General features: G+C 50.0%; 1 protein-coding gene and 1 long non-coding RNA gene across 9 annotated transcripts in view; one reads left to right on the forward strand and one right to left on the reverse strand.

Annotated features, from left to right (window-relative positions):
• On the reverse strand, positions 1-6,848 carry SERPINH1 (serpin family H member 1). Of its 2 annotated transcripts, none has more exons than XM_031606066.2 (5): positions 6,710-6,848; positions 3,379-3,992; positions 3,109-3,207; positions 2,497-2,729; positions 1-2,316 (listed from the first exon to the last, which is right to left on the reverse strand). In XM_031606066.2, the coding sequence occupies exons 2-5, from the start codon at positions 3,959-3,961 to the stop codon at positions 2,014-2,016; spliced, it is 1,218 nt and encodes a 405-aa protein (XP_031461926.1). In that variant the 5' UTR covers positions 3,962-3,992; positions 6,710-6,848; the 3' UTR covers positions 1-2,013. The 2 variants fall into 2 exon arrangements, with proteins under 2 accessions (XP_031461926.1, XP_031461927.1); XM_031606067.2 differs by having other exon boundaries at positions 3,379-3,995; positions 6,710-6,807.
• The window catches only part of LOC149920373 (uncharacterized), a 24,912-nt gene continuing 12,743 nt past the window's right edge, over positions 5,824-17,992 (forward strand). For 2 of the 7 annotated variants that reach the window (XR_016463533.1, XR_016463535.1), the window contains exons 1-3: positions 5,824-6,243; positions 8,813-8,890; positions 13,613-13,732. This is a non-coding gene — a long non-coding RNA (uncharacterized LOC149920373). Of the gene's footprint in view, positions 6,244-6,843; positions 7,273-7,374; positions 7,437-8,812; positions 9,332-13,612; positions 13,733-17,992 lie in introns of those variants that run through there. The other 5 variants (XR_016463534.1, XR_016463538.1, XR_016463537.1 and 2 more) reach the window with 5 other exon arrangements.

Below are 17,992 nucleotides of genomic sequence, written 5' to 3' on the forward strand. Positions count from 1 at the left end.
TTCACTGAAAAAGTTTTATTTCAAAATTATACAACGGTCATTGTGTGGTACAAGGACAATAAAAGCCATCGGCCAACTGCATCCACATGATGCAAGTTACTCACACTATCTGTTGCCTTGCCCTCCCCTTCTCTCCCTTCCCCCCCCACCCCATCTTCCATAACGTGGTACAGCATGTGGGTTTCAGTGCGCTGATTCATCAGGTTGTGTAGCATACACACTGGGTTTGAGGCTTCCTCTGCATTTGGGTACAGCCTTGTGGGTTCCCTCCTCTGCCCAACAGTCAGGAAAGCATCTGGGAGTACGAACGAACTAGGAAGAAACAGGACAAGCCCTCCCTGTGTGGCTGGCTTGGATGGGAGTTAGGGCAGACCTGCTTTTCTGCAACTGTTTAACTTGCAAATCCGGAGAAGATGCAGACAGGTTAAACTTGGAGTTGCAAGTTGAATTTTTTGCTGTATGAGATGTCTGGTAAGATGCAGGAGGTAACAACTTCTTAGTTGTTAATAAATAAGTGGAAACAGTCACATGGATGTTCTGAAAAAAATGCAGTATTGGGCTTGTATGACAGCAAATGCATTGGCAGGAAAATACAAAGAAAAGCAATGCAGTCACACTGTCTCTGCTGGTTCCAAGTAACTGCTGCTAATATGACACCCAGATTTCTCTTATTTCAATAGTCTTGTCATGTCTTGCTTTGCAGTATGTCTCAGTGCATAGCAAGGCTTACCTGACACGTGCTTCAATGCTCTTGGGGTTGCATCAGTTCTTTTGAGTAGGATTAACCTGACAATGTCCTTTAATCTGAGGAAGATGGGAAAAAACCTCCAAGTTTAGGCTGGAGCAGGCTATGAAATTTGTTAATTATCAGACATAAATACGTATATAATTATAAATACATTTGTTTTTCAGTGTGCCCTTATCCAGGTCAGCCAGCAGGGAGCTAAAGAGGAGAGAGGAGCTGCAGAAAAGTCGGGTAAAGGAAATTAAAGCTTTATATGAGGAAAGTGAGCCTTGGTCCACCTCCCTGCTAGAGGCCAGTAGGAGTCCCTTGGTCTGGTACAGAAGCCTGGTACAGCCCTGCTTCTAACCTTCACAGTGTAAACTCTTTCACAGTCCTGTGTGCTGATGCAGGAGCACCAGAAGTTTCTCCATTTGTCTGGCTGAATTGGATTTGTCGGCCTAGAAGTCTCCTTATAATTCTAAGAGCCACTTAAATAATTCCACAGGTGTCTGTACAAGCCTGTCTCTTTGGCCTCTCTGCTGACATCCCAAAACCACCTATTTTTGCAGAACATAGACCAAGGCTGCACCTGGCTTTGCAGTGTTCTAGCTAAGGACTGACGACTTGGTGCTGGTGAAGCATCTATCAGCCATCCAGGCTGAGGTGAGGCAGGACAGAAAGGCACAACAGCACAGGATTTCAGCTCCTGCTTGTTATCGGGTGTCTGTTCTGCTCCCAGTGGTACACTTTGGGGCTGAAACACAGAATCAGCTCTGGTTGTTATTTTGTACCACTTGAGTTAAGTGTACTTGTGCCTTTTGCCACAAGCAAGAAGCAACTGCAGAGGAATCAAAGCAGCTGTAGCATGGTGCTCCACAGCACCAAAGCAAGCAAAAAGCAGGCAGAACTAAATGTGCAGAAGCATTAGAGATGGAAAGGTGGAGAGCTTGTGCCTTTGCAGGACTGACGGTAGTAGCAAGGTACTTAAGCAGGTGCAGGGAGGAACAAGGCATCAGCCCAAACATCTCAACTGAAGTGCTGAGACAACATATACCAGTTCCTGTCCACTTGGTTACTTACTGTGCCAGGCCTCCCCTATTCTCTGGAGGTGGGTTTGTGCAATGGATTTTGTATTTGGGGGTGAGGTAAAGTGTATGCTGGTTTCTCATCACAATGCACCCTGGTCTGAATAGCACCCATAGTTCGAGAAGGATACAAAATAGTGTTTCCCCTTTTTTGAAATCCCCCCCTAAAAAACACGCAAACCAAAACAAGCTCTGGAAAAAAAACTACAACTCATCACGCATCTTGTCTCCTTTGGGCCTGACGAGCCTGCCAATGAAGAGAATGGAGTTGGTTTTGCTGTCCTTGATCATGAAGATGAAGGGGTGGTCAGCATAGAAGAGCTTGGGGTTCCTCATCTCCTCTCGGCCGTAGATGTCAGCATCATAGGGGTTTCCATCTGTGTCCCATTCAAGAGCAGCAGCATGGAAGACGTTGGATAAGTAAAGATCTTTCTTGCCAGATATTTTTGACAGGTCAGCCTTGGTTTTGTCAATAGCTTCTGTCAGGCCCAGGTCAGCCAAATGTTTCTAGGAAGAGAACAGAAGTCAGCAACCTTCCCAAACACAACACAGTGCAATCTGTCCCATCCACTGGGAGTCTAGGCACCAGAAAAAGGTCTCGCCTAGGCAACCCCATTATTCCACTCTTCTCTCTCCCACCCCAAATAGCTGCAAAGCTTAACTGCTTTATTCAAGGACCTCCTTTACCTGAAGGTCATGGCTGACTTCCAAGACGACCTTAGGCAGCGAGATGGCCACAGATCTCTTCTTCATCTTGCCAGCCCAGGTCTTTAGCTGTTCCCTGTTCAGCAGTTTCTCAACCCTCTCCAGAGGCTCCACATGGTTTGGCATGATAAAGATCATGCTGGAGAGCTTGTGAGCCAGTGGCATCTCTACCACCTGGAGCTTCTCTGCCTCATCATCATAGTAATTGTAGAGACCTTGAAGTCAGAATCAGAGATAGGAAACGGTGAGATGCAGAGTATGGGCAAATAGCTACAACCTTTCTGCCAGTTCATCCTGGGCTCCCCTGACACTGAGGGAAAGAAGCCTCAGTACCATTTTGGGAACTGGCCCAGCTTCATTGGAGCTGGCAACAACTCATAATTGTGGTTTTCATTCACGTCATGAGTTAGAGTTTATTCCTAACAGCAAATCTGGATTCTCTCTGCTAACTGAATCAACAGAGCAAGCATGCCATGCTTTGTTCTCACTCGTTGCCCATGAAGCAAAGTTATCTTGGAAGCAGTTAGTGGAAAACTGAGCAGCAGCAAGCTAATTCAAGCTGGTCCTGGGGCACGGGGCAGGTCTGCAACTTACCTGTACGATGCATCATTGGAACGCCCACCGTGTAAGAGCGGGTCACCATGAAGCCACGGTTATCCACCATCTTATGATGGAACTTCTCATCCCAGTGAGCTGCAGGAAAGAGATATTCAGCATTTGAGAAAAGGGAGCAGAAAAAAAAAAAAAAATCATGTTCTGAAAAACCATATGCTTCTGGTGGACCCAAGGTTGGTTTAGGCTGCTATATATGAGCTTAAGGTGGGCTTGGGGTCACCTGTAGCAAGAACTGAAGGCAGCACTTACGCTTGAAGAACATGGCATTGACAATAAGGGCTCCATCAGTTTTCTCAACATCTTTTGTGACTTCTGGGAGTTTCCCATCTGTGGTCTGGGCTGCCCACTCGTTAATGGATTTCAGGGCGCTCCTCTTGTCCCGAAAGTTGATCTTGGAGTGCTCATAGTTGTAGTGTTTCTTGCTGTTCTTCACAAAGTCATCGGCGAAGTTGATGGAGGCAGGGCCATACAGGCGGTTGCCGATCTTCCAGGTAACATTGCGGGCTGTGCTGTTGCTCACCTCGTTGAGGAGCTCCGACAGCCCACTGTGCACGTAGTCATCATTCAGCTTGTCTGCACTGAGCACGGCCTTGGCTTGGGAGGCAGTTGTAGCCTTGCCTCCAAGGGACACGAGGCCCAGGGAAGAAGCCACAACCACGGGAGACAGCAGGATGTTCTCCATGTTCTTGTCTTTGGCCATGGCGTGGTAGAGGTTGAAGGCCAACGTCGTGCTGCGGTCGGCCAGTGTTGTTGCCTTGTCGCTCAGCTTCCTGTCCTCCGAGGGCACAGCTGCTGCGAGGCCACAGAGAGCGAGCACCAGGAAAAGCTGCATGGTTTTGGCAGCACCCAACACGTCTGGGGACCTGCTGGGCACGAAAGGTTCACCATTAGTGTGTCCCAAGCCTTCCCTGGAGCACTTAGAGACCCATCCAGTGAAATCCACACCTAGGCTCTAGGAGCATCTGCATCAGTGCTGTGCTTGCAGTGCAATGATCCCAAATCTACGTTGGGCCTTCCCTCAAGCAAGAGACCAGGCTGTATCTGAAATGCAGGACCTGAGCAATTTTGAATGAAAGCTTCCTTTCTAACCTGTTTTTTATGTTCATGCAGAATTGTAGAATCATGAAGACTGGAGAAGACCTCCAAGATCACTCATCCTACCACATCCCTCAGTGTCACATTCCCATGGCTTTGGAACACCTCCAATGATGGTGACTCTCCCAGTCCCCGAACAGCCTGTGCCAATACTTCACCACTCTTTCAGAGAACAGATTTTCCCTAATATCCAACTCGAACCTCCTCTGGTAGAACTTGAGACCATTCTTCTCTTTCTATGTACAGTCAGTGACTTGAGGGGAAGGGATCAACCGGTATTTCTGCCCCCAGAGCAGCAGATCAAACCTCTGCACTGGTCAGGAAAAGCTAGAAGTGGGATGTTCCTGCTGCCCAAGGGCCACGTAGCACAGTGCCAGCCCAGCACTAGTATATGACGGGGGTTGTTCTCCATGGGGACCCCCACAGAACTCAGTGCCCAGCTTTTTAGGCACTAGATGGAGCACATGAGCTTCCCTCAAGGTGCGCCCTCTGAGAATCACACAATCCTTAAGGTTGGAAAAGATTGCTAAGATCATCTAGTCCAACCCACCCCACCATGCCCACTGACCACATACCTCACTGCCACATCCCCATGGTTCTGGAACACCTCTGGGGATGGTGAACCCCCCCCCTTCCCTTCCCCCAGGCAGCCTGTGCCAGTGCCCAGCCAGCAGATCCGAGATTGGCTGTGCAGCTTTTGGTTTTGTCTGTTCATTCTGCCAAAAAGTCAGGGAAAAGAGGGAGCTGCTGAACCCCTCTTTCCTCCTTTTTAGCGTGTGTGCACATTAGGTAGATGCATCTCAACATAAGCACACACATCCCCATTGAGGTCCAAGCTAAAACACATCCTCAGCCTGACCAATCCTAAATGCTGGGCTGGAAAGCTCACTGCAATACCAGCTCCAAACAAATGCATGTGTCCTCCAGTGGGTTGTTTGGCCTCCCTCTCTATTGAATGGGCAGCAAAATATATTTGCTATGAGAAACCATCTTCCTACACCCCATCTCTAGCTAGATCTCTCCTCCTCGCCAGTGTCACAGTGCTCACAGCCAAGCTTGCTGATGGGCCATTCCCACCCCTTAAATCCCAATTTCGCCCCCAAAGCCAGCACACGCAGGGCTCCCATGGGGCTGCGTTCAGTGGTTCTATCCTCACACCCTACTTGGGGCCATCCCAGTACACACAGGGATGACAGCATGGCTGTTTCAGGGTTAAAGCAAAGCCAGCAGGAAGCGAAGGGCCCGCTGGGATTACATATGGAAGGAAGCACGCACACAGCCCGAAGCAAAGAGAGTGCGCAGTTGCACCGGGAACCCATTGCCAGCATGGGAGTTACGTAGCAATTTATACCCTAAAGCCCTTTTGGGAACAAGCCTTCTGTTGGAGGGAAGTGCTGCCCCAGCTGCCCCAAAGGCATAACTTGAGCAAAGGGCTCAGAACTGCCTTTAACACACTTGAAGGTGCACGTAACATTGGGTGGGCATTTAGAATTGGGAAGTATTTGCTTTTTTTTGTTTGTTTGTTTCCCCCTTTCCTTGCTAAAGATACCTTGAAACTGTTTCCTAGTGAGGTCAACGTTTGCCTTGTTCATTCTGAAAGAAAAGAGATACAGGGAGTAGTTCTCTCGCGAGCAACCCGCTGCCCACACTGCTCACATCTCACATCCTCAGCCTAAAAATGCTTCACTTCTTCAGAAAATGGCCAAAAAAATAAACAGCCCGGGGCATTGGGCTGTGATGAGCAATGCAGCCCACAGCAGCGAGATGGAGAAATTCCTCCTATTCTTCACTTAGGAGTGAGATTATGGGTGAATCGATAACCCAGGGTGGAAATAGGTCCAGATAACAGTGGTGGAATGTGCAACAGACTGCATCCTCTCTTGCAGCCCTCCAGCCCAGCCCTATGAGGGGACGCCCCGTGCCAGCGTGGCATCCTGCATCGCTCAGCGGGGCTCTCAGGGACCGGCCAGGACCACGACTTTGGAGCAAATGCCATTATTTCCATGCCATCAGAAGGAGGTGAGGCTTTGTTAAGGCAGGCAGAAGGACGAGGTTAGTAGCCTTGTGCTGAGCGCTGGTCCCCAAGGTCCCCAAGGCTGGGCAGGAGCTGATGGCTTCCTCCAGCCTCAGACCAAGTCGGCGTTTCCATAATTCCCTTCTTCTCCCCCCCAACCCCGAAAAAAAAGCTTCTCCTGGGTTCAACTACACTGCAATCACCTCTAGCGAAAGTGGTGGGGATCTTTTAACATTTTGCCTTTAGCACAGTTGGGCAAAACAGCTTATGGGGCACCCCATCCCCCAAACCCACCCATATATCCTTCCCCCCCCCAACCCACCTCCATGCAAACCGTCACCCCTCTCCCCACCTACCCTCCCATACCCCTGCCCTATGGGGCCGGCCAGCAGCAGGCAGCCCCCAAATAACAACCTGCATCCCCCTCCCTTTGCAGTGGGGGTGCCCTGGGGCTCACCCCCCTCCTTTTACCTTCGGAGCAGTGTAGGATCGGGGCTCAGTTCCCTGTGCACCTCCCGGTCCAGAGGAGGGGGTATATAAGGGGCCGGCAAGAAACTTCTGGAAGTTGGGAAAACCTCTCAAAAAAAAAAAATCCAGCCTGGGGAGGGAGAGAGGAAGGGGAGGATCCGACTAAACTCTCCCGGCCTCCCACCAATAGCAGCAGGGAGCGGGCGGCTGGAAAGGGGGGGTCCGGGGGCTGGGAGCGAATCTGAGTTATAACAGGGCTGCTGCATTGATATGGGGCTCTGGAAGAGCTTATTTGGTGCCCCCACTGCTTGGTTGTGCATGAGGAGGTGCAGGGTGTCACTGCTTGGGTGCAGCATGTCGTTGCTCTTTCTGCAGAGTGTCACAGCTCTTTTTGCAGGGTGTCAAGCTCTATGGCATTTCAGGCTGTTGCAACAGGCTCTGCCCGATGGTCCAGCTATGACCACACACAGCAGAGGTTTAACATCTAACTTCACTTTCAAGCCACGTGTTGCCTCCTGAAATGTCTCCTGCATGTGTTCTGCAGGGACCTAATGGCCAATCTGCAGGTTTCTATGTACCCCAATTTTCCTTTTTATGCCATATCCCACAGACACTGCTTCTCCATCCATCTCCCCACCTGCATTAACCTTCCCTCTCCTTTTCCTCAGCAGCAGAGCTGAACCCCATTATCCATGGCATTTCCCAGGCTTCCACCTCACCTGTCTCACAGGTTAGCAGGCTGCTCGGTGTCTGTTCTTCATTATAACATAAGCATGATGTCAGTATCCTCATTCCCAGCCGTAATTCTGCAGTTTGAAAAGGGCTCACCTTCTGTTGGTGTGTAAATATTCACAGCCCCAAAATAATATGGAAAGAGTTAATCTGTGGACAGCCAGTGTCAGGTTGGTGGAGAGCTCCTGCAGCGAGGAATGTGAACTGGAGAAGTTTCTGTGCTGAGTCATGAGTACTGAACTCCACTTGGTTTCACCCCTTGTCTCATTTTTAAGCCAGTGTGGGATGGGGTTTTTTTGTTTTTTGTTTTTTAATTTTTAATTGCAATTTGGCAGCCCCACAGGGGCATAGTGATATTCTAGGTATCACAGAACCATAGAATGGCCTGGGTTGAAAAGGAGCACAATGCTCATCCAGTTCCAACCCCCTGCTGTGTGCAGGTCACCAACCAGCAGACCAGGCTGCCCAGAGCCACATCCAGCCTGGCCTTGAATGCCTGCAGGGATGGGGCATCCATAACCTCCTTGGGCAACCTGTTCCAGTGATACCATCCAGTAATCAAACAGCGTGCTCATTGGTACGTACCACATCAGCAGGAGGATGCTGCATCACTGTGTTGTGTAGCTGCAGCCTATGTCTCCCCTTGCTTCTAATCATAGTGCCATAGAATCACGGAACAGTGGACTGGTTTGGGTTGGAAGGGATCTTAAAGGCCACCCAACACCATCCCTCCATGGGCAGGGCCACCAGGTGCCCAGAGCCCCATCCACTGCTGCAGGCACCTCCAGTGATGGGGCACCCACACCTCTGGGCAGCAGTGCTGTGGCCTCACCACCCTCTGCAAGAAGAATTTCCCCCCCTCATAATGTTGTGTTTGGCTCTGCAAATTGCCCTCAGAAGACAGAGGTCTCAGCATGCTGCTGCCTCTTGGAGAAAACAGTCTCCAGTCTATTCCTGTGGCTCTGTTCTGCAAGCACCTTGAGCTGGAATCAGCACATAAAATCACTCCACCAATTCTAGAAAGCAGCACCAAGAGCCCCCCTTGTACAAGCTTTTCCCCCAGCTGCCATTCACCAGCTCTGATAGCAAGCCAGAATCTCTTTTTCTCCGACAGTGCTGCTCACAGCAGCAACAAGAACTTGATCACAGTAGCAGCAGATAGCAGGTCTGTTCTGCTCACCAACTGTTTGCTTCTAGCTGAGAGAAGGCCCTTCCCAACAGCCTTTAGTACAGCTGAATGGATCCACGCGGTGTTATTTACACAAGATCTGTTCTAGGGGAAAAGTGCCAAAGGTCCCACTCCCTGGGCAACCTTTTGGGTGCCAAGCTGGAAGTCATTTCTGGCTTTATGTGATTGTTTTATTTATTTTTCAGCGATGTGTGTGTGCAGAAATACCTGAGCAAGCTGCATTTCCAGCTGGCGGCATCATTGGGCATTGTGCATCCAGGCAGGTACCTGAGGATTAGGAACACGGTCAGAGGGATGGGTTGGGGTTGGACTCGGGGATCTTGGAGCTCTTTTCCAACCTTAATAATTCGATGATAATGACCTCATGGTGGTGATGCTTGGAGGTTGGTTTCCTTCTGGGAAGGATCCATGGGGAGAGAGGGTTCTGCAATACCTTGAGCATCACGTTGTTGCACACCAGTGTACACTTGGAGCAGTTTTCTTTGATTGTGATTTGAATTCTTGGATGTGGATCAGATTTATTACTATGGAGTGAAAGAAAAGAAGTTGCTGGTTGCAAGCAAACAATCCACATGTGAAGTGGTACTGATCTGTACCAGCTCAGAAACTAGAAGAGCTCTTTCAAGCTCCCAGCAGCAGCTGCTTTCCTCTGCCAGGTTTTGGATTGCTCCACCTTCAAACCCTTCTCTCTAATCACTTCCCGGGTAAGGATGTCTTTTTTTTTTCCCCCTTCCCAGTAATATTTAAAATAAATTGTAAAGCTTTTCATCCTTCTCAAGCATTGAACTCCTTTGACAGAGTACTTATAACAGACTTGCCTCCGTAAGGGGAATTTGGAGTTGAATAAAAATAGCTCTTTGTGACTGAGGACAGGCAGCCAGCACAAACCTTTGCCTGATTTTCCCCCTTACTTCCCCCCTCTGTTCATGCTATCATTAATTGCCCTGCACTCCTAATGTATCCCCCCCATACAACACAATCCTGGGTGCTCTGCTCTCGGATAACCACACTTAGTGCTGTGCACATGCAGAAAAGGAGCGCATTCTCCCCAAATCCATGTCGGGATCCTATTTTCCAGGGCAAAAGCAGTAGGAATAGGGCTGATCTGCATGGCGGGGGGATATATTTGCTGCCATGGAGTGCTTTCTGAGTGCAGCCAGACTTAGAGGCTCTCCCTGCCCCCACAGTGCCACGTAGGAGATCGGAAGGCGGTGGGATGGGAGAGGAGCGGGAAGGGGGAGCGATGCTGGGAGTTGCCTTCTTCCGTCTTCTCTGCTCCGTAATGAAAGGCCCGGCTGCCAAAAGGCACAGCTCCTCCCCGCCTTCCTGCTCGTGTGGATTTCTTTGGGCAGAGCTATTTCCAGCCTGGTTATGCCCCTGGGGATGGAGAGCTTTCGTTTTAGAATCTACCGAGGGCTGCCGTGATGTCTCAGCACCGTTGCTGCTGTGTAGGTGCAGTCTGTGATCGCTGGCAGAAGTGTGTATTCTCTTCCTTCCAGTAAGCGTAGCACAAGAATATAAATGTAAGCAGGGATTTGTGGAGCTCCTCAAACACTTCCGTCAGAAGTGTTTTAATATGCATTGCAGTAAGGCCCATGAGTCGCTTAATTTTGATAATTTTTATTAAATTAATTAGTTTTCGTTTTGCCCAGAGAGGCTGTGGATGCCCTGTCCGTCCCTGGAGGTGTTCAAGGCCAGGTTGGATGGGGCCCTGGGCAGCCTGGGCTGCTATGAAATGTGGAGGTTGGTGGCCCTACTTTCAGCAGGGTGTTGAAGCTTCATAATCTTTGAGGTCCCTTCCAACCCGGGCCATTCTGTGATTCTGTGATATTTCAGTTACTTTTTGCAATACTTCTGACTCTGAAGTCTTAACTGTTTTGTTAAGTCATTATTCTCAACGTTATGCTTTCCTTAATGACTCTACGATTCCATTATTAGCTCAGTTTCTCAGCAAAACTCTTGCCAATTAAATGTACAGACACTGAATTTACCCACATTTCATATGTGCCTATTGGATGCATATAGTGGCCAAACACACTTTAGTCCTGACTTGGAAGGTATGGCCAATGTTGTTGAACCAAGGGATATGATTTAGTGGAGAAGTATTGGTGATGGGTGGATCAACTCTTTGAAAGGGTAGATAACTGCAGGACGAGGGGAAATGGTTGGAAGTTGAGGGAGGGGAGACTTAGGTTGGATGTCAGGGGGAAGTTCTTTAGAGAGAGAGTGGTGAGGTGCTGGAACAGCTGCCCAGAGAGGCTGTGGATGCCCCGTCCATCCCTGGAGGTGTTCAAGGCCAGGTTGGATGGGGCCCTGGGCAGCCTGGGCTGCTATGAAACGTGAAGGTTGGTGGCCCTGCGTGTGGCAGGGGGGTTGGAGCTTCATGATCCTTGAGATCCCTTCCAAGCCTGGCCATTCTGTGATTCTGGATTCTGTGATTCTGTGAATGGTTGGACTGGATGACCTTGGAGGTCCTTTCCAACCTTGTTGATTCTATGATAATACATATGTAGCAAAAAAAAAAAAAAATCATACAGAGCAATCAAATCATAGAATGGTTTGGGTTGGAAGGGACCTTTAAGATCATCTTAATATTTGCACGTCTGTAACTTAAGAAAAAAAGCCACATTCCATAGCTGTAAGCATCTGTTCTGTGCAAAATCCTTGGTTTATATCCCAGTGAGCTGCAGAAGATGCTTCTTTCAGGTGATTGGATCATAAAAATAAGAATCTTGTGGTAGGGATCTGAGCCTAAAGAAGATGAGGATATATTGCATCAGAACTACTGTCCCTGGGGTAGAGGCTGGGAGTCCTGCCCCCAGCCTGCAGCCATAATGCAAATGGGTGAACACTGCTGTGGTTGGCTGGCCTGGCTTTTTGAAAGCAGTGTTACTGATTCACTCGCTGATATATCACAGGAGTGCTGTTGTCCTACAACAGCAAGTGAAACCAGACCCTGCTGTTTGGACAGAACATTTAAACTATAAACTCTCACAGCTTTGTACGTTTAACTGTTCTTGTAGGCTGAGGTGACCTTCTTTTTCCACATTAGAGTCTGGCATCTTCTAAGCTGCCATGAGACAGTGCTGGTGACGGATTTCTGCTTTCCAGGAGCAGGCATGGTCTCTAGCAAGGCTGGCAAGGACGAACAGTTCTAGAGGAGGTACCGAGTCCCTTCTGATACCTCTTGGATTTAATGGGGCTGAGGGATAAAGCTGTTCACTAATCCCAGTTAAGAGCATGGGTAGGAGGCAAATGGAGATCATTTTAAAGCAGATCCCAGGCAGTGCTTTGTCATAGAAACAAAGTCATCAAGGTTGGAAAAGACTAAGATCAAGTCCACCCCCACCATGGCCACAGGCCATGTCCCTCACTGCCACATCTCCATGGTTCTGGAACACCTTCAGGTGACTCTGCCACTTCTTTGGGAAGCTCTGCCAGTGCTTGGCCAAGTGTTAGACCAGCCCTGGTCAGGCTCTCCATCCCCTTGTCACCCAGCCTGTATTTCTGTTTGGGATTGCTCTGACCCAGGTGCATCTGATTTCCCTGCAGAGGATGCAGCAAGCCTGGGGCACAGCTTGATGTGTGGTGTGAAATCGTGTGTCCCTGTGACAGCATTATCACCTCTGTTTGTGATTCAGCAGTGTGAATGCTCCTCCACGTTTGCACTGCTTCTCCTGCCCACTCCTGGGCATTGCTTTTGGAGCAGGAACAGATGGAGAAGCTACCCCAGCCTTAAAGAATCCCTCCTGGACCAGCTCAAACCTTCCTACAGCACTTGGGCTCTCCGCAGACCATTTCTCAGATTTTTTGGGAGCAGTGTTATCACTGATTATCTGAGACTGTTTGGGAGCTTGCATATATGCCAATTTCATCAGCAAAACCTCTCCCAAACTGGAGCACATGGATTTGGATGGAGCCTGGAAGCAGCCATGGCTGATGCAGCACTGCAGCCCTTCTATGATTTTCCCCCTTTGGCTTGCAGCCGTGCCCAGCTCCCGTTTTGGCTGGCGCTGGGAGAGACCAGCTTTGTCTGAACGGACAGCACACAAAGGAAGGCAGTGAAGCTGAAAGGCTGAGAGTCCCGTGGATGTGTGCCCTGGCCTGTCTGGTTTGTAACAGCAATGAGCAAAGCTCGTTTCTGTTAACCCTGGAGCTGGACCAGCAGGATGCAGCCACCCAGCAGCAAGGGGATGCCGTATGGGAGGTGTTGGGATGGGCTTGCATGCCCTAAAAATGCAAGTTTTGGCCGTGGATGCACACATCCTCTGCTTTGCAAAGGTCAGCAAAAGCTCTTTCAGTAAATGTGGTGGAGGAGAACGAGGAAGAGAAAAACAACTGATTGCCCCGGAGGAGGTCACGCACCCACGATTATGGCAGGAATGTTGTGATGCACACACAGGGCAGGACAAGCCAGCGAGGCCCCAGCTGCTGCTTTGCTGCAGGGCAGAGAGGAGAGAGACTCCCTTGATCCCACTTTGTAATCCTCTGCTTAATGCTCCACAGAAAAGTTCAAAATCCACAGGGTCCCCTGCCAATGCTTTGAGGAGGGTGGGAAATTCCTCTGGTGCTCTGGGATGGAAAGAGAGGCATTGAGGCAGCCCTGAAACAAGTCCAGCAGCAGCAGGTTGGGCTCCTGTCCTGTGTGATGGAGAAAAGAATAAAAAGAAAGAATAGAAGGTGGGGTCCTTGCAGGTGGCTGCAGTTTAGGGTGGGGGTTTTATTTCCTGGAAGCACCCATCAGGGCCCATGCTTTGATTTGCAGCCAAGCCAAGCCCAATCATAGACTCACAGAACCACCAAGGTTGGAAAGGACTTCCAAAATCATCCAGTCCAAACGTCCAGCTGGCACCAATATTTCCACACTAAACCATGTCCTCAGTACAACATCTGCATGTTTCTTGAACACCTCCAGGGATGGTGGCTCCCCCATCTCCTTGGGCTGCTTCTTCCAGTTCCCAACAGAACTTCCTTTCCCTTTTCAGCTGTTTGTGCTCCTCATCCCTCCCTTCTACAAGAAAACTAACCAAAAAGAAGCAAGCAAGCAATTGTCAGCTGCATCAGCCCTACAAACACCAGGGCCACCTCTCAGCTGCAGGAGGCAGGTGAGATCAATGCTTTGGGGTGCTGTGGCCTCAGTTTCCCCATTGACAGCACCCATCTGCTGCAGTGTTATAGTTCCTGCTCGGCTGCTCCTGGCTGCCTGTTTTCAAGAAGGAATGGGAAGGCTTCAACCTCTGTGCCTCAGCTTCAAATTGGGCTGAAGCTGTCAAAGTACAGCCCCACACTGCCCTCCCCTCCCCTGCAGTGCAGCAACACTTCAGGCCTCTTAGGAGGAAATGGGATGTAAAAGAAAACCATTTCTTCTGGAAGAGAAACGCCCCTAAAGCTGACCCTGCTTGGAGACAAATCTTCTGCCAGCCAATCTGCAGCTTCCAGCACAGCGCTGGGGCGGGCTTAGTGCACGCACACGTGTGCACATGTGTGAGCAGGCAATTTGCACAACTGCGTGTGTCACCGTCACAAAGGCAGCCTGGTTTGGGCCCCACCAATCTTACTGTTGTCCCTGGAAGTGACTGGTTTGTTAGACATTGGGTTAGCTGAACTGCAGAACTCTGACACCAGGGATGGTGATGGGATGGGGGGATGAATGCAGGGCAGGGCTGGGGCTGTGTTGTGCACTTTTGGGGGCTCTAAGCAGGAGGGGAGGGATGAATCCAAGGAAAGACACACTCAGGGCTCGGCAGCCCCTGCACTGGGCAGAGGTCCAACAGGAACAAACAGCACGTACGCTGCTCGTCGCCCACGTGCTGCGGATATGTAAGCAGAGGGATGTTTAGGAGGGGTCTTGGCAGTCTCTTTGTCTTTTCTGCTCTTACGCAAACAATGGACGAGCTGCCCAGACTGATACAGCAGGGGAAGGGGGACTCCAGCTCCTGCCATGTCCCCAGTGACCACCCCATGCTGATCTGGTGGGACCCAAACCAAGCCCTTAGATCTGAGCTGCCGCAGCTTTGCTTGCAGTGACATTATGCACCCACATCAAATGTCACACCACAGGATAAAGCCACGGGATATCTGCAGTTGGAAGGGACACCCAACGACCACTGAGCCCAACTCCTGGCTCCATACAGCACCACCCAAATGCTGTGGTCAAGAGCAGTTTTCCAATGCTCCCTGAGCTCTGTCAGCTCAGGGCTGTGCCCTGTGGGGCAGAACCTTCTCCTAACTCCCAGCCAGTGGGGTCCCTTCACCTGGACGTGGGGCTGGGTCCAAATTCAGCCAGATGAAGAGCCTGGTGGCAGTTGTGGAGGTGAAGAACCGAATGGTGGTGGATTGAACAAGCATCAGTGCTGAATGGAGCATCTGTGCTCCCTGCATCCAAACAGTGTTTGGTGTCAATGAGGGTTGCCCAGCTGAGTTAGAATTTCTGAGCTTCTTAGTGCTTTCTGCATCTTCAGTAATATTTTTGAAGTCAGTTTGCAGCATGTGATGGATGCGTAGCATTGCATAGTATTTAATGCATTTAGCAATGCATTTCTCTCTGTCATCATAGAATCACAGAATGGGCTGGGTTGCAAAGGAGCACAATGCTCATCCAGTTCCAACCCCCTGCTGTGTGCAGGTCGCCAACCAGCAGCCCAGGCTGCCCAGAGCCACATCCAGCCTGGCCTTGAATGCCTGCAGGGATGGGGCATCCACAGCCTCCTTGGGCAACCTGTTCCAGTGCCTCACCACCCTCTGGCTCAAAAACTTCCTCCTCATATCCAACCTAAACCTCTCCTGTCTCACTTTAAAGCCATTCCCCCTTGTCTTATCACCATCCACCCTCACAAACAGCCGTTCCCCCTCCTGTTTATCCACTCCCTTCAAGTATTGGAAGGCCACAATGAGGTCTCCCTGCAGCCTTCTCTTCTCCAAGGCATACTATTCTTCAGTAGACAAACTATGTCTATACCTGTTGAAAACACACTGACAGAGAGCTGCTGTACAGATCTGAAGGGAAAGCCTGGCTGAAAAGCAGCAGTGGGCAGGATTGCTGGAAAATTCAAGGAGCCCACATGATGCAACCCTGACGCATTCTTGCAGACCGACATCGGCGAGTGTCATCTGTGAATGGGAATGGGAATGTGAAGTGGCTGCACCTCCACGTTAATGATTTTTCCAGGGTCAGATCTGCATCCTAGCAGAGCTCCAGGGTTGGTGCTGCTGGTGGTGCAGAGCTGCGTTTGTGCCTTGGGGAGAACTGCGTTAAATTTAGAAGCAGAAGCCACGGCAAGATTTCCATTTTCCTTCCTTTATGACTTGCAGGGAGGAATGCTGCTGATCATCCAGTGAACCTTTCTCTGCTTCCCATCTTAGAATTAACCCCAGCTGCTTGCAGCCTTTGCTGAAAGCACAGAAATGCATCCAAATGCAAACACTTATTTGCTTTTCCTTTGTCAACCGCCCTCTGGCCATTGGATGCAGCACATCTTGCAAGACACGTGGCCAAACCTTGTTGTGCTCAGCTGTCCTGGCAGCACGAGCCTTGGCAAGTAGCTGTTCCTAGAGTTCATTAGCTGCTGTGGACGCTGACAGGCAGTTTGGTCACTGCAGGGAAATACACCCTGGCTTTTCTCTCCTTCCCTATTTCAGTGCAGAGGCCAGGGGTTATATTCATTTGTAACATACCAATGGAGATGGAGCTCTGTTGCTTACAGAAGCCTTGAACCTAAGAAGGTTTCCCATCTTCCCAAATGGGTCCAGAAGGTCATGGGGCTCTCAGGCACTCGAATACTTGTGGCTGCAGGAAGAGTGACAAATGCAGCCCATGGCTGCAGCCACATGGGGCTTAGCAGCTGTGAGCTGGAACATCTGACTCATCACACAGCAAGGTCTGCAGCTGCAGATTTCTGGGTTTTGTAAAGTTAAGTGAGGCTGATTATCTCAAGGGCTGGGGAAACTGAGGCCTGGAGTGCAAGGCTGGGGCAGAGCAGAAGCTAGGTGTCCTGTGCTGTGAAACCTGTGCTGGTCTGTGCTGCATCCCTACTCCAAAAGGATGCTGAGCTCTCTATAGGGAGTCACAGAGGCATCTCCTCCATCCATCCATGGATCTGGCAGGCTGTGTGGTCTCTGACAGTCATGGAGAAGCTTCTGCATCTCATCTTCTCTCCCACTTCTGGTCAGTCTGCATAAACCCCAGGCAGGGACAGACTCCTGCTTTGTGTTCTGCAGCACCACAGGACCACGATCAATGCCCCTTCTCCAATGTGAATGCCCAGCTTTGCTTCGACCCCCTTCACCTCCACCTCTGAGCAGCACAGCTCATTCTCCTGGCCAATGCACAGCAAATGAAACCTCTCTTACATTGCACCCGTGGCATGCAAAGCTGTTTCAAAGCCCAGAGGAGGCGTTGGCGCTGATGGACTCGGGTTTTGCACACAAGGTCTCTTGTTCAGCATGGAGCAGAGGTGGCCAGGCAGGCAGGGGAGAGGTACAGTAGGAGGAGGTGATGAATGGGGACCGTTGTCTCACCCCTAATCACCTCCAGGAGAACACTGGGTATTTGCCAGCCGTGCACAAATGGAGCCCGTCTTTCTAAACTGTTTGCACTTCTGGACTCTGTTGGCTTCCAGGACAAGTCTCATATCCCCCTGTAATTACTCCTCGGTTTGAATCCGAGGAGAATGATGTGGTTAAAAGATAAATGTGGATTGAAGCCTCTCAGACCCGCCCTCCTCCTCTCCTGTGTGGTTCTGGCTCAGCCCCATCCAGCTGGGGTTTATTTCAAGCTCATTCGCTGCCCGAACATAGAGAAGCAGCAGCAAAGAATGCAAGGCAGCTCCGGAGCCTCGAGTAGGTCAGGACACGGACCAAGAGCTGCACTTCATTTAAAGGGAAACGCTCAAACCCGAAACTTCTGATGTCTCCACTATCTGTTGGTGACGGTCTTTGGTACCCAGCAGTACCATTGCCTTCAGTTTCCAAAGCCATGCTGGATGTGCAAAGTAGTGCCTCATTTCCAAGCCAAGTTTTTTTTTTTTTTTTTCAGGAATCCCCCATCATTTTCTCTCCCGTTTTTATTCCTGCTTGTTTTATTTTTCAACTTCTCAAGGTTGTGTTTTGTGTTTTTTTTTTCTTAGCCCTTTCCCATTCTTCAGCTGGACACGATGCCAGGAGTTAGAGGAAAAAACATTTCTCCACCTCTCCTTCAATACATGGGTCACTCCCAAGGGATGGGAACCTCTTGGCATGAAGCTGAGTCACCATCCCTGTATATGTTCAAGAACCATGTAGATGTTGTGCTAAGGGACACGGTTCAGTGGGAAAATGGTGGTGGTGGATGGTTGGACTGGATGGTCTTGGAGGTCTTTTCCAACCAT

The sequence above is a fragment of the Phasianus colchicus genome, chromosome 1 (assembly GCF_987193195.1).
Source record: "Phasianus colchicus chromosome 1, bPhaCol1.hap1.1, whole genome shotgun sequence".
NCBI classification, from domain to species: Eukaryota; Metazoa; Chordata; class Aves; order Galliformes; family Phasianidae; genus Phasianus; species Phasianus colchicus.

What these genes read in the sequence shown, in the direction of transcription:
- SERPINH1 (XM_031606066.2), bottom strand. Translation starts at nt 3,961, where the DNA reads ATGCAGCTTTTCCTGGTGCTCGCTCTCTGTGGCCTCGCAGCAGCTGTG. An exon ending in CAATGCCATGTTCTTCAAGC is followed by an intron (nt 3,208 to 3,378) that starts GTAAGTGCTGCC and finishes TCTTTCCTGCAG; the next exon opens with CTCACTGGGATGAGAAGTTC. An exon ending in AAGTCAGCCATGACCTTCAG is followed by an intron (nt 2,317 to 2,496) that starts GTAAAGGAGGTC and finishes TTCTCTTCCTAG; the next exon opens with AAACATTTGGCTGACCTGGG.